Raw genomic sequence first — 16,840 nt, forward strand, 5'->3', positions numbered from 1 at the left:
TTTTGAGAATTTGTATTGGATGGTATTGGAAAAATGTCAGAGGAGTATTTCAGGGGCACACTAGAGCTGGCCTGCCTTGGCACCCGAGAGCTGACTGTTAGCTTCACTTCCCCATACCTGCAGTCAGTGACAATGGATGGGTAGCTTGAAATAACCATGGGATACTTACCCCAAGAATATCAGAAAACATTATAAATTGGGTCTTTTCCTTTTTCCCAAGAACCGGAGTATACAACTCTTTACCAAGAGACTACCAGTTTGCCCAAATACACATTAGCATTTAAAAAAATTTATTAATAAAAAAGCCCTAATTATTTGACTGCATAGCCGAACCAAACATGCATGCTAATCTTTTAAAGCGAGGTCCCAATTCATTAAGGTAATCATAGTTTTCATCCTGATCACAGACTGCTGACCCTAAAGAGCTCAGGGATCCAGCTAAGGACCCTGTCCCCTCAAAAGCATAGGTCTGGAGGGAGTCAAAAGGAGGGGCACAGGGATCAGTGTTAGCCTCTTCGAGCTTTTCTAGAATGAATTTCCTGAATACAGCACTATCTGGGCCAACCTGCAAAGACTGCCTGTACAGGCTCCGAATCTCTACCCTGCTGGCTCTCCGAGTCTTGCGTTCCCGCATGACTGTGCCACCCTGCAGCTCCACTATGTCAAATGCCTCTGTATCCTCCTCTCCGCCACCTTCATCATCATATCTGAATATATTCTCTCTGAAATCTTCACCTTTCTCAGGAAATAGAGTCTGTTTCCTTCGTTGTTTCAGACCTAGGTTCAAAAAAATAAACCCTGTCAAAGAGAGCATACAAGAACATTAATTAACACAAATATAATACAATATTATATATTATAAATACATATGCTTCATATTACCCATAATATTACTATTATATTATAAATATATAATATATAATAAATATCATATATTAGTATGTTATCATATATTTATACTAAACACATTATTAAATATTGTATGTTACAATATTTTATATTATATATTATACATAAAAATATAATGTACTATTTAATAAATATTATGTCATAATATATAATATGTCATAATATATTATATAAGATATTGTTAAATATTGTTATTTATAATAAACTATATAATTCTTGCTTCTGTTACAAGCTCAAGACAAGCTTCGATTTTCTGATTATAAGACAAAAAGATATATTTGCTATTGAAAATTTACTGAAGGGACTTGCAGAATGACAAGGAAGTATAACAATCTTTCTGGCTGATGGTTTAAAGTAGAAAAACATCATAAAAATATAGTGAATTGGGCTTCCCTGGTGGCGCAGTGGTTGAGAGTCCACCTGCCGGTGCAGGGGGCGCGGGTTCGTGCCCCGGTCCGGGAGGATCCCGCGTGCCGCGGAGCGGCTGGGCCCATGAGCCGTGGCCGCTAGGCCTGCGCGTCCGGAGCCTGTGCTCCGCGACGGGAGAGGTCGCGGCGGTGAGAGGCCCGTGTACCGCAAAGAAAAAAAAAAAAAAATATATATATATATATATATATATATATATATAGTGAATTGTTTATGATGATCAATTTAAGATTAAAAATTTTATATTTTTCTTATATATTGAAAACGGAACAAAGCAGAATCTATATACATCTGCCAATCTCAGTAACCAATGATCCATGTTAGTGGAAGTTAAGCACACAGAACTGATTTGTTTTTCGCCATTGAGACAAATTCTGTGGTATAATTATTTTCTAAGCTAATATTTATTGACTACAAAGTATGTACCAGTCATTTTTCTGAAAGCTTTACATTTATTCATTGATTAGTTATGATACCCGTATTTTATTATAATTCTCTATTAAAGATAAGGAAACTGAAGTGCAGAGAGATTAAGTCACATACCCAGAGTCACACAGCTAAGAAACAAAAAGCTGGCATTCAAAACCAGAAAGTTGGTTCAGAATCCGTGCTTTGTTATACCATATTAATTTCAGAAATTCCAAACCTATCAGGTTTCTGAATCATAACACTGGTATGTCCACATCGATCAATTATATAAGATAATTTTAGCATTGTGTAGAAATAGAACAATTTCAGAATGCTTTTTTAAATTTTAAAGAAAAGTGCGTGTGTATATGTGTGTGTTTGTGTGTGTTTCATGGATAGCCAATCCTTACACAATCTTGGATCTTATGTAGCTGTTCAGCATTTCATCTATAAGAATTGAAACAGGAAGTAATGTTATTAATATTATCACAAAGAGAAATACATTAGGCCATATTTTATATAAATTTTACATTTAAAGAAATTGAAATAGTGTTCTTGAAATAAGGCCATCGTGTTTGAATCCTGGCACTGTACTTTAATACAGCAGAGGTATATGGTTGAAATAGAAAGGGATCTAATAAATAATTTTTCAATCTATGAAAATTGAAGAGCGTATTCTTGAAACTTTCACAGGAAACTGCTGACTACTGGTTTACCCTGATTTCCCACCTTCTCAGTATTACTCGGGCCCTTGACTGTGAGGCTGCCCTTGGTATTTACTTGCAGGGTTTCGGAACTAGGTTTAGTTCTGTACCAGTGAGTAACTTAGTACTTGCATCCTGCAAACATTATACTGTTTTTACTACTTCTTGCTTCTGATATCTAGCTATGTAGCTCTAAATTCAGTTTTATGATCAAAGATCATTAAAAATAATTTTGAAAAACTGAAGCTAGGTAGAAATGAAGGGTAACTTTGAATGGTAAAAGAGGAAAGCTTTGAGACAGACGAGAAGAGTGAAGGCAAAGCAAATCCTGAAACATTTTGTATGTCCCTTTGAGCAGTGAGTTGGGGATTCCAGAACCCATGGCTGATACCATTGCTGTCAACACTCTGTAAAGTTGTGTTGGCTTTGATATGAAGCTATGAGGGAAAGCAAGAGAAGGGTTTAGATTATATATACTGGTATGTTAAAGAAAGGGAAAATGTTTTGCTAGATGCATGTAGTTTTGAAAGCCTGGCTAAAACATTTGGGGCCTCATTTGCCTCATCCGTAAAATGAGAATAACTTATCTCCTTGTGAAAACAACAGCAGCAACAAAAACAAACAAAAACAGGTGGAGCTATTTTACTATTTCTTTTGTGTTTAGCACTTTAAGTAAGACCCTCTCTTTTACATTTTTTCATCTTAACATTTACTTCCTCAATGCTCCTAGGCTTCAGTGAGCTGCAGTATCAGGTTGGATAGAGGTGTGTTACGGAATATTAGCACTTCATTTACTAGCTGCATGACCCTTTGTAAACCATATAACTCTTGGAATTTCACTTTCTTCATCTACACAATGAAGGTGATAATAGTCGCCACTTCTTAAGGTTATCTTCAGGATCAAACTGCAGAATTTCTGTAAAGCACTTAGGACAGTCTCCTGGAGTATAATAAGCACTCAATGGAATCTCACCACTATTATTACTAATTTTTATATTGCTACATATGTTACAATGTGTGTGTCCAAAACACTCTTAAAAGGATGGGCACAGGTATACTCATATACTCATAGAATTCAAGGATCAACTATTTTCAACCTGAAGTGCATATTCACTCTATTTTTCATTCACTCCACTTGATTTTAGAATTGTAACACATTAAGAAGGGCAATTAAATGCAGACACACACACAAGCCCACACATACCATTATAATGGAATTAACTCTTTTCTATATTTATCATGTTACTGTCAATAAATGAAGATATGCTCCGTTCACACAACTTACCACATATTATCATAATGCATATCAGAATAGCAATTATGACTTCTGTCCTGAATCCCATGGAAAGCATAAGATCCTTATTACTGCAGGTCTGTGTGCTACCAGTGTCATCACAGGCACAGACATGTATGGTAAGGGTGTTTGTGCTTGTAAGTGATGGGATTCCATTGTCAGCAATTAGAATGGATACGTAGAAGACAGGCTCTTCTTGAAGGCTGAAACCAGTTCTATTAGTCAAAATTACAGCTGTGTTATCTAAAACAAAAATCCATGTGCATGATTTTTTCAATAATACAAAAGAAATTCATACCAGTTAAATGTACTAGAGGCAGCAGTGTAGAGCTCAAATAAGTTCAAATAGGGAAGAGCAAATTTCTGATAAAAAAGACAAGAGATCAACTCAAAAAGTCATTATTGATTTCGACATTGCCTAAATCCCAATTTAAAAATTAGATAAAGTATATGAATCAGTTCCAAAATGTTTTTTGATAAATATATGAAATGTACATGTGGAACACAGAAAAGAAAACAGCATTTTAATTAGATATCAATAGTAAATAGGGGGTACTAGCATTAAATTTATAATGACAGTATCAGTTTCATTTGGGTTAAATACTCATGACAGTGCTTTTTCTACTAGAAACTCATTATTTTCACAAATACTATAAATACACAAGATTTTCAAGTCATCTCCCTATCACAGCAAGTGATCTCAAATAATGTATTTACTAATAAGACAAAAGAATTCATTTTACTTGGTGTAAAAGATTCTATTAGAATGTTTCATTTCACTTTGACATTATTAACCCATTTTCTACTTAAATTTCAGAGAATCGTTAAACCTTGGTAGTACTGATTAATTCACCTGACAGAAGATTCAAAAAATTAACAAAAATAAACAATATATACTTCAACACATTTGAAATTGCTTTTCCCTCAATCCCAAATTATTCTAAATAGTCTTTTCCAGGGCAGTTTATTGTGTCTCAGTACTAGTGTTTCCCCCCGACTTGACTTTGATTTTTTTTTTTTTTTTTTTTTTTCGGTACGTGGGCCTCTCACTGTTCTGGCCTCTCCCGTTGCAGAGCACAGGCTCCGGACGCGCAGGCTCAGTGGCCATGGCTCACGGGCCCAGCCGCTTCGCGGCACGTGGGATCTTCCCGGACCGGGGCACGAACCCGTGTCCCCTGCATCGGCAGGTGGACTCTCAACCACTGCGCCACCAGGGAAGCCCTTGACTTTGATTTTTGGTATTGGCATTCCCTGAAATATTTTCTGTGGCAATCAAACAAATTTTAGAAGACACAAACAAATAAATGGAAATATATAAATGGAAGAATTTGAAATAGGCAAATGCAAATAAATGGAAGTCTTTTGAAATGTATGCCTACTTATGACTTTTCCCAAATCACCTTTTAAAAACTAATTCTCCATCATGCTCTTGAAGTCTATAAAACACTTGTGATTTTATTCACTAGGCAGATTGAAGAGGTGAGAGAGCTTATATATTTTTGGTATGTATTTCATTAAATTCCTTGTAACTGCAAACATTAAACCAAATCAATTATTCTCTTTATGTTTCAATATATTTATTTTGTCCCACTAACTTATTTTATATTTACATAAACAAAACTAACCCACAGCTTATTTCTTATATTGATATTTGTATTTTTTTAAATCCTAAATCTATTTGAGTTTCCTTCACTGGGGAATTTGACAAAGGCAAAAGGAAAAGAACGTGTCTGCATTTATTCTCCCATAACAGATCTCCCCTTATATAGAGCTTAAACTCAGTTGCAAGGAAGGACAGCTGCAGGTGTTTGGTTATAGATGCTTGAGTAATGAATCCCACGGTGTTTCATATCTTTGAGATATGAAGCAAAATTAGAATAGAAATCCATGTAATGACAAAAAAATATTTTACTGAAGGGAAGGAAAAAAGAACAGAGTGGCTTTGTAAAAAGTTATTCCCCTTCTATATGGAAGGAAAAGGAATTCTGTCCCTCTGTACAAAATCCTTTAGAACATTTTGTTCTCAGGCTGATATAATCACTTTGTTTTGAAGGAAAAAGCATAGTCTTAAGCCAATTCCAAATACTTATAGCTCCTAATTAATGACTCCAAATATCTTTCAATCAATCAAGCTAACATGATTATATATCATTTTCTTCCCCAGACATGGGTTGAAGTTTGAGTTATGCGAAGACGTGAAAGGAACCACGGTGTCAGAACTGCAATTATATTTGCAAGGTCATTCAGACTTTACAGGGGCCTATAGCCAATGATGACTTGAAAAAGTGCTTCTAATTTAAAGAAATCCAGTGGGAAATGGGGAAATGATATTCCTAGGACACTACTTTGAGTTCTGTTTCCAATTTCCATTGCCACTCCTTGCTTTATTTCTCAACATTATCATATTTCAGGTATAGTATAAAAAGTAATGTTACAAATTTCCTTAAAATTAAACAAGATTCTCGAAGAAGAATGGATAGAAAGTTATTATGAGTGAATGGCATTACCTTGATTATCTATGATTGTAAAACTTGAGTTATTTTCTACCACAGATACATTAAAGTAAAAGTGGTGATCTTCTATGGATTCATCTCTATCCACTGCACTGATGGTCTGAATCACCTAGAAAAAGATAGGGATAAGTTTTTTATATTATTATTCAGAAAAATGATCATTATCATTATTATATTCTTATTATTATTAGCTTTTATTAAAATTGCTTTACCAAAATCTTTATGGATATTGCAGAGGATATCTCAAACTGGTGGAGAATATGAAAATATTTTTTCAGGTTAAAAATATGTTTACTTGGGGCTTCCCTGGTGGCGCAGTGATTGAGAGTCCGCCTGCCGATGCAGGGGACATGGGTTCGTGCCCCGGTCTGGGAAGACCCCACATGCCGTGGAGCGGCTAGGCCCGTGAGCCATGGCAGCTGAGCCTGCGCGTCAACGTGAGAGGCCACAGCAGTGAGAGGCCCGCATACAGAAAAAAAAAAAAAAAATATATATATATATATATATATGTTTACTTGCTCCTTTCAAAAGAACATTTTAATATTACATAATAAATGAACTCTTGTTAACAGAGGAGAAGATTTCCATAAGCTAAGTTCGTTAGAAAACATCCTCCCATCCTTCCTGCCTCGATTTCTCCCTTCCTTCCTTTTTTCCTTCTCCCTTTCTTATCTGAATACCAACCATCATGATTTGCTGAAGTTATATTTTTCCTGCTTATATTGACAGCATAGCTGTGGTAAGCTTATTGTCTTACTAGAGTATTTGCTAAAGTAATGAGCTTTTAAATTGATTTGAGGAAGTAACGCATTTAAAGCTTAGGGGCAATGTACATGATTTCCTTGACCCACAAAGATTATAGGAAAAGTGTTCCACGTCAAATAAATCCCTCTCTCTATCTCAGATCATAAAAAAGTGAAATAATGCAACTATGAACAAACGACAATTAGTTCTTTGCTTTCAAGACATGAAAGTGTCAGTCAAGTAGTTAATTATTGTCAAAAAAGAGATGTGCTGTCAAGATCAAATAATGAGATTGTGATTAATTCTGGAAATTAAAGTAAATTGACTATAGAAGTTATTGTTTTGAATTTTCTAGAATGAAAGTGCTTTTAACAATGTGTCAAACAAAAATATCCTTAGTTACAAGATGACAGACCCATAATTTATAATGTTACACTTCAAAGGGTATCTCCCCACATGCATAAAGAACCTTGTGAAACTAATGCAATTTGTACATTATTTCTCTACATTGATTTATCTTTTCCCTCATAACACGTTCTTAATTAAATCATAATCATGTAATGTTAATTAAATAATCTAATAAAAGAAAACATTTTTATTCAATTCATGCTTACAATAATAAATGTTCATCGTATGAGGATAATTATTTTATTCTGGGTTATTATAAGATTTTGTATAGCCAGGGCGAAGGGCAAGGACTTGGAAGTCTGATACTCTGAATTCTGCCTTTACCACTTAATTTTCTAAGCTTAAAAACTGGAGATACTTTTTTTTTTTAACTTTTTAATTTTTTTGTCCGCATTGCACGGCTTGCATGTGGGATCTTAGATCGCTAACCAGGGATCGAACCTGTGCCCCCTCCACTGGAAGCACAAATTCTTAACCACTGGACCGCCAGACAATTCACTTTGCTGTACACCTGAAACTAACACAACATTGTAAATCAACTATGCTCCAATAACATTTTTTTTTAAATGGAGATACTAATACTTAACTTTTAGGATTCATTTTTAGGGTTCAATGTCTTAGCTTGCCAAAGTGCTTGTCATATAAGCAGTACTCATTTTTACGTGTTTTCTTCGGGAAAACATCGTCTTGTTGGGATTTGCATAGGATGGTGTCCTGAATACTGTGAGTAATCTTGTTACATATATATTTGCTCAGTTAAGATGGATAGCAAATTGTAAAAAAATCACGTTTATCTTGTTGGCATATGCAGCCTTGATGTTTAGACAAGGAATAATTTATCTTACTACCTGACTTCCTGTTTTAGACACATGCCTCTGACTAAATGTTGAAAATGTTTTTCTTTCCTGTATGAAGGCTCAAGAACACTAGAGAGATTTTGACTTTGTATATATTTTAAAATACTTTAAAAACCAAACTACCAGGGTGAGCTGTGACAAAGCGAGAGAGAGGCATGGACATATATACACTACCAAACATAAGGTAGATAGCTAGTGGGAAGCAGCTGCATAGCACAGGGAGATCAGCTCGGTGCTTTGTGACCACCTGGAGGGGTAAGATAGGGAGGGTGGGAGGGAGGGAGACGCAAGAGGGAAGAGATATGGGAACATATGTATATGTATAACTGATTCACTTTCTTATAAAGCAGAATCTAACACACCATTGTAAAGCAATTATACTCCAATAAAGATGTCAAAAAAAAACCAAACTACCCTATATATATGTATAGGTAAATGGAATATGTACAGGTTTCTCCTGCCTTTTTCAATGAACATACCTCCACTTATAAATTGCTTTGTAAACTGGGTTTCCATATGTTTTATTGGGTTCCACCACTTTACAAAAATAGGAGCCCACTGACATAATAGAATCAGTCACATAGTGGGTATCATTAATTCTATTGAACCAACCTCGAACACGTATATTTTTCTTGAAAACGCAAATCTCTAAAAAGGGGTCAACATTAATATACCTTCAAGTCTTTTTTTTTTTTTTTTTGCGGTACACGGGCCTCTCACTGCTGTGGCCTCTCCCGTTGTGGAGCACAGGCTCCGGACACACAGGCTTAGCAGCCATGGCTCACGGGCCCAGCCACTCCGCGGCATGTGGGATCTTCCCGGACCAGGGCATGAACCCGTGTCCCCTGCATCGGCAGGCGGACTCTCAACCACTGCGCCATCAGGGAAGCCCTACCTTCAAGCCTTGAGTGAGGATATTGATTTTTTATTTTAATATAACAATGGAAAGTTTTTCATTTTAATTTTAAAATAAAATTCTAAGAAGAATCCCTATTTGTTGCATTGGTTAGATTTCTAAACTATATACTTATATCTACTTACCTGGAGCCTATCTCTGGCCTTATACATTTATGAGAGAAGCAAAGAAATCAAAATGCAAAGCTCATACAAAGAACAGCTGTGTTTGACAAATTCTGAAACTGTAGCTTTTTCATTTCTCTTTGCTCTCTGGGCAGAATTTTGTCCAATTTCCCTCTGACACAGTACATGTGATTTCCTGTCTATACTACTTTGAAGTCTACAATGGAAATATATTTTGTAAGCATACAGAACCTAACAATAACCACCTTTCACTGAGAACTTACCTATTGGCCGGGGTTTGTTCTATATATTACCATAGCTGACCTTTGCAACAATCTTGTGGAATAAACCTTATCATTGTCCCAACTTTATATTTTCTTATATTAAGCTTCAAGTCAGTTATATATCTTAGGTAGGTAAAATTGCAGGGTCAGAATTTGAATGTAAGCTGATGCAACAGCTGGTGTGAAATATGAGTAGTATATGTGCCCCCCAGAGCCCTTTTTTCAACTTTATTTAGATATAATTGACAAATAAAATTGTAAGATATTTAAAGATAATCAAGGAAGACATATAACTATTTTCCTTCTATTAATTACCTTTCATTACGGCTTTTTTTTTTAAAGAGGCACCCATGGACCAGCTTACTAAAATGTCATTCCCAGATTAAATAGCCTGATTTTAAATCAGTCCAATACTCATTTCTCCACAAACTATAGGTATGGCCTTTGTTAAACATGCAATTTTTTGAAAGCTAGTCAATAAGCAAGTGTTATATACTGTGATTTGGAGCAAACAACGCAATTGACTCTGTTTCCTTACCTCTAATGGCAGATATCAGTGAAATCTACTTCCAAGGTTAGTTGAGGAACACAGTTTTGAATTATTATGAACTATAAATTGAATTATAAACTATAAATCAATACACAGGTACTGAGTATCAATTGATGTAAATTATTAATTCCCTGAAATGTGCTTAATAAATAATTTCTCTCAATGCAAGCTATATTAATTAACCAAAAAGTGGGAGTTGCAGTAAATGAATATGTGGAAGGATTTTTAAAAATCTTGTCAAAATTGCTTATCTAGTTAAGACCGTCACTTCTTATAGTACTTCCAAATCAGATTCCAAATCAGATCTGTTTGGCAAAATAAATCTATGGAATTCAAAAAGGTTGTTGAACACCTGTTCAAAAGGTCAAAGTGCTAATTAATAAAATAATAGAGCCACAAGATAACTGAGTCTGTAGTCTGTTTTCTTTCTTTGTTTAGAATGTTTTTAGGGGACAAATGTTGAGATGCTCATGATATTCTAATATTTTGGTCCTAGACAGAGGCAGAGCTACTCTGTTTTAAAAAAATAAGTTTTCACAAAATTTTATTAGATGTATTTAAAAGCCATAGATATTGCAATGTTTTGCCATTAACTTGTAGAAATCTACCCATATTCTGTTACAAATTATACATTATTAGATTTTTATCTCAATATATTTATTTTTTATTTTCCTTTGACAAATTAAATTTTAATCATTCTTTATAAGTTCACATAACATCATATATAAATTTAAAATTAAATTATGAAAATATCTAATTAATATCCCAAATGTATCCATTTAACAAATATTTCATTGACACTTGGAACATGCCATGTCATCTCAGGTCTGGGTGTCCCATGGTGGCTGGGGTCAAGAGTGTCTCTCTCACCACTGTTTACATTCTAGTGGAATAGAGGTAGAAGCAGGACTGCAAACTTAGAGTGTTGAGTAAGGACCTAATACCTAAAGTACAGAATAAAAGCATATAATAAAACACCTAAAGTACATAATACTTAAACTTTTGGGGTCAGAGGACCTGGCATCTAAACTGAAATTAGATTTTACTTCAGAGTTGATTGGTGGCCACACAAACATTTATTTAAGGAGGGCATTTTACAGAGTTTGGACTTCACACCAATGGCCACTCACAAGTTTTAAACTGGGAAAGACAAAAGTATTTTTATTTAGAATCCCAAATTATTGGGGGAAGTTTTGCATTTTAAAAGGCTCATTCTATGGACATCCTTAGTGTGGGTATGAAAATAGAAGACCTAGTTAGCAAGCTTGGGAGCAACCGGTTGGTAAACAAAACTCCTGGATGTGCTATACAAAAAGACAGCAACAATCAGTGATAGGATGTAAGTTATTTTAAATGAGAAAGTACATATAAATTACTGAAGTGTTTGCATAAACTGAAGATGGTACAACATGCTTCCAGATGGAGATACAGTTTCCCAGGTCCCCGATTTTCTCTAAGGGTAGGTCGATGTCACCAAAGTAAGGTCTTTTTATCATTTCTAAGAAGGCACACAATATATTCTTCTGAACATTGCCGCAAAACTTAAAACTGACTGTCATAGAAGCGGTTTACGTGCCTACAGGCTTACCTAACGATAACTAATGAACAACCGTAGTATATCTCTGCATGTCGGCTGTGAGATCGGGTAATTCAACATTTGATTTTACAGGAACGTCCCTCAGCAGAACTAAGGTTCACTGCGCAAGTGTTGCTGGCCCTTGTGAGCTTAGTAAGAGTGGGGATAGGGTACGATGACAGATGACAGAAAAATTTAGGAGATGGAATCAACTGAACTTAATGATTGATTGGATATAAAGAATAAAAGCCTAGAAAGAATTAACGATAATATCCATTTGTCTTTCTTGCACGACTTGGTGAACTGTAGTAATTTTGCTGGGGACACTGTAAAAAAAAGGCGGGCTTGGGAACAAATCTGGTGTGACCATAGGACACCCGAGTAAGTATTTTATCTAATTAGTTGGACCTATAGCTTAAAATACAAGAGAAAGAACTGGCATAAAGATCTAGAAGTCACTTGAATATGAACTGTATTTAAGACATATTTGTGGAGGATAGCAGGAAGAGTGAGTCTGAAAAAAATGAAAAGTATAGGACACAAGAGAGAAAGGAAGATGAAGAGAAACCAGGGATCACACTGTGAGATCACAGAAATTTAGTCAAAAGAATACTTTTACATGGAGACAATGTAAATGTCTTTACATTAGACAGTGTATTGGTATGAAAGAATCTAAAAATCACTGCTATTACACTTTACTTCTGGAAAAGAGATTTGGTATAAGTCAAGATAATGGGAATCATTAATTTGAAAAATAACTATTTACACTAAACAGAAAAGACAAATTGCCCTAACGTCAGCTCATTTATTATATTCACATTTTGCAAACCAATGAAAAGTTTTCTCCTTCCTCTCCTCTCCATTCTGGCCATTTACACACTAAGAAGAGAAATAAAACTTGTTTACCCACATAGGTCGTTAAGGAAATGTCTGATTTCCTCCAGAATACAGTGCAGCTATTCTGGTATTTTGATTTTCTATAATGAATGTTATTATCTACCCAAAGCAGATAGATATAGGAGACCTTTTAACTTGTCATCTTGTCCAGCTGTTTGAGCCCGTGGGAAATGGGATGGGAGTGATTTTCATAGGATGAGAAAACATATAAAATATATCCCTTTTGATTTTTAATTCATTACATGTGAAAATCACAATATTCTGTATATATTATGTCAAATAAACATTAAAATTAATTTCATCAGTTTCTCTTTGACATACTAAAAACTTTAATTGTGATAAGAGCACTTGACATGAGATCGACCCTCTTAACACATTTTTAAGTATCGCTAACTACAGAGACAATGTCGCATGCAGATTTCTAGAGCTCATTCACCCAGCTTAATGGAAACCTTATGCCTGTTGGATAGCAACCTCTCCTCTTTTAAAAATATTTTTAAATGTGCCTTTAAGAAAATTTAAAATTCTGTCATGTTTATTTGTCAGTATTTTACTAGATAATCTTATCTTCTCAAATAAATTTTCTTCTTTCCAGTAACTCTGTTTTGTATGTATTTTATATATTATTGTGTGGACCTAAGCTTCAGAACACTATGCATTGATAGTGTGGAAAGCAGGAATTCCTTTCTCATTACTGTTTTAAATTATGCTACCATGTGTGTTTCAGTATTAAGTGAGATTTTGACTATTGATTTGAGTACACTATTTCATTCTTACTATTTATATTATGTCTGCATTTTGACTCATTTTATTTGTAATCCAAAATTTAAGTTTTTCTCAAAGGACTTCTTAGCATCAAATGAAAAGTTTACACATATTTTTACATTACGTGTATACTATATCACTATATCTAAGGAAAATATTAATAGGTTTTAAAATATTGTTTTGTTATTCTCCTAAAAATACTGAATATGTTTTCTCTTATGGATTGGGCTTTTGGTGACATATTTAAGAACTCTTTGCCTAGCCATAGAAGAGAATTTCTTCTCCTCTGCTTCTAAAAGTTTTGTTGCTTTAGGTTGACATTTAAATATATGATACATTTTGAAATAATCTTTGTATAAGGTGTGAGGTTAAGGTAGAGTTTTCCATTTCCTCCCTATGAATACCCATTTGCAACAGTAAAATTTGTTGAAAAGACTTGAGAATTTAAATGTATTTGTGTATCTTCTCCCCAATACTGCTCATATCATCCAGATTTTCAAATTATTAGAACACACAAATATCATATTATAAAACAGGGATTTAATTTTTACTCCTATTTATCTAATTATTCTTTCTTTTTCTTGATTTGCATTCTCAAAGGTATCATTTCATTGTCTTTCAAACAATAGTTTTGAAATAAAATAATTTGGTAAACAAATATTAACTTAAAGAAAGAAAAATGATAAATGCAATTTATTGAATTATTACTCCAGAGATTTAAAAAAAGCTTAATGTTTCAAACCAATCAAAATAAATCAAGAATCTGACCAAAAAAACTCCAAAAAAAAAAAACCAACATCAATAATATGTTTATATTGGTTTTTGTAACTTTCAATTTTTATTTTATAAGTAATGGTTTCCTTTAAGCATTGAATGAGAGACATTGACCTGCTTCCACCCTCATCTGCATACACAGTGACAGTGTTGTTTCTATGCACTATCCAGTGTGCACAGACGACTCATAGCTCATCAGAATCTCTTTAGAAGGTATGGGCCCCATGTTAAGAACTTGTAATGGATGACACTACTCTTAAATGTTTGCTGCTGTTAGTATTTACAAAATTACTTTGAATAAAGTTCAATTCTACCAATTTTCTCATATAATAGTATTTTTAAAGTATTTTATCTTTACTAACCCTTTTGTAGAGCAAAAGTTGTATCATTCTTTTTCATATGAGGAGACCAGTATTCAGCATGGTTAGATTATCACTGAAATCAGTTAGTGTGGATGAGTTTAGTCAAGTTCTCTTGCTATCACGCCAGGCGATCTTTCTATTATTGCTGCTTAACTGTCGTTATTGATGTTTCATTCCCACAGGAGGGGAAACATATTTGAATTACATAACTGATTTTTAGACAATAAAAAATATCAATCAGTCCATACCATGCCCCAAATTAACACTAGAAAACAAACGTTCATTGCAATCCTCTCTAAAGGACCACTTTGTCTCTCAAAAACATGAAACAAAACAAGACACAACAAATAAAAAACAAAGGACAACAGGTAGAGAATAAAGGGAAGAAAAATTATTTTGCTATCCTTTTCATTTTTTCTCAAATGCTAAGAGAAGCAAATCCATCAAACTTACACAAATACACACAGTTATCATTGGAAAGCAGTGTACATGTATTGCTTAAGACTAAATTAAAAGTGTAGTAGAGGGCTTCCCTGGTGGTGCAGTGGTTGGGAGTCCGCCGGCCGGTGCGGGGAACGTGGGTTCGTGCCCCAGTCCGGGAGGATCCCACATGCCGCGGAGCGGCTGGGCCCGTGGGCCATGGCCTCTGGGCCTGCGTGTCCGGAGCCTGTGCTCCGCAACAGGAGAGGCCGCAGCGGTGGGAGGCCCGTGTACCGAAAAAAAAAAAAAAATGTAGTAGACAATGCCACTCAAAAAAGAGAAAAAAAACCTAGAGAAGCCTGAGTTAATAAATACTTCTTTTTTTGACTCTGTGGTCACTTTGATGCCAAGAATGATAATTAGCTGGAAAGAAAATGGCTTGTTGTTTCGTTTTCTGACGTTCTAGCACAGTTAAGCAATCTTCAGTATCTCAAAATAAATTCATTAACAAATTGCCAATGTTTGTAAAACAATCAAATCCCGATTTGAGATAATCAAGAAAATATTGTATATATAATAGAACATGGTTTTAAGAAATAGATATATTGGTTGAAATTTGTTTGGAAAATTTTTAATAATTTTAAAATGCGATACTTTTGCCCTTCCTACCTATTCATAGATCTGCACTACAAAAAACGAACCAGCAAAGCTCATGGAAAATCTCATGAATTCTTATACACATAGTCACATTATAAGCTTTAAAAAACAAGTTTCACAATTCAAAGCATTTTTCCCTAATTGTTTTTGAACCCAAGTTTTAAAAATTTGATAATCTTGATGTCAAAATAAAGATAAGGGAAAATGTTGCTTTTACAGGATGACACTGATTGTTCTGGAATGTAATTGTTTCAAATTGTGCTACTTCAAGACTCATTAGTCTGGTTGTTCTAATAATCTAAGAGCTAATTAGAAAGAATGCTTTTCTTTTATTGGTTTTAAGGTGATTTATTAGCTAATTGGTATTCCAAAACATCTTTCATTTTGTTTGTTTTTCCTAAATTAAGTAAAATTATCTATATGCTTAAATTATATTTTATACTCATTTTTATATACTCACTTGGTATTTCTATAGTCATAAGTAATTTACAAATATGTTTTCTATAAATCAATTTATTAAAAATGTTCACTTCCTATGAATATTAGTAGTAGATTCTATTATAAAAGACTCTACAGTAAAATGTGGTTTTGATAAAAATGAAAAATAGATTAATTTATAGTAATACATATTATAGAAAATGATTTGGATAAACTTCAATAGGACCACTATATTCTAGAGAAAACATTCACATTGACAAATCATTAACATGTCATCTGTTTTGGATACAAAGTACCTGGATATTTATTTATTGACAAATTTATTCATAGTATTTCCAAAAGACAGTTACTACAGCAGTATCAAGGAACCAGCTTTTAATAATAAGATTTCTTAACAATCAGCATGCCCTCTTATATGTTAATAACAGAAGCACTTTTTTTTTCAGTTTTTGCAAATAATTATTTTCCCTCTATCTTTTGCCTTTAGTTTTAATTAAAATTTATTGATATACCAAAAATGTATAGGATTTGTGAATATATTTACTTGTAATGGAAAACATTTACTAAATTTGACACTGTTTTCAATCATTTTATTTTTTAAATAGAATTTGCTTCTTCATCCTTTGTCTTTTAAGTTTCTGAGAGTGTGTGTTATGTAAAATTGATTTTTTATCTTTTGGGTATCATCACCTTATAATATTTTTCATATTAATTCTATTACATTTAAGAATAGAGAGTCTTGTACTAGTCCTAGGATTCAAGTCTCTATTAGACATTTAGATGAAGTATTTTGGTCAAAAAGCCCACGTTATTTGCCATAGCTGTATACATATA

The 16,840-nt window shown here is 34.0% G+C and overlaps 1 protein-coding gene across 1 annotated transcript in view; it reads right to left on the reverse strand.

Annotated features, from left to right (window-relative positions):
• Positions 1–307: 307 nt before the first annotated feature.
• Positions 308–16,840, reverse strand: part of CDH19 (cadherin 19) — a gene marked incomplete at both ends in the record, with an annotated part of 49,586 nt that continues 33,053 nt past the window's right edge. Inside the window, 3 exons of the mRNA XM_082668248.1 lie at positions 308–798; positions 3,733–3,984; positions 6,249–6,363. Coding sequence (XP_082524374.1) covers positions 308–798; positions 3,733–3,984; positions 6,249–6,363 — 858 coding nt within the window. The remainder of the gene's footprint in view (positions 799–3,732; positions 3,985–6,248; positions 6,364–16,840) is intronic.

Source organism: Grampus griseus (genome assembly GCF_964374135.1).
Source record: "Grampus griseus genome assembly, chromosome: 12".
NCBI lineage: Eukaryota > Metazoa > Chordata > Mammalia > Artiodactyla > Delphinidae > Grampus > Grampus griseus.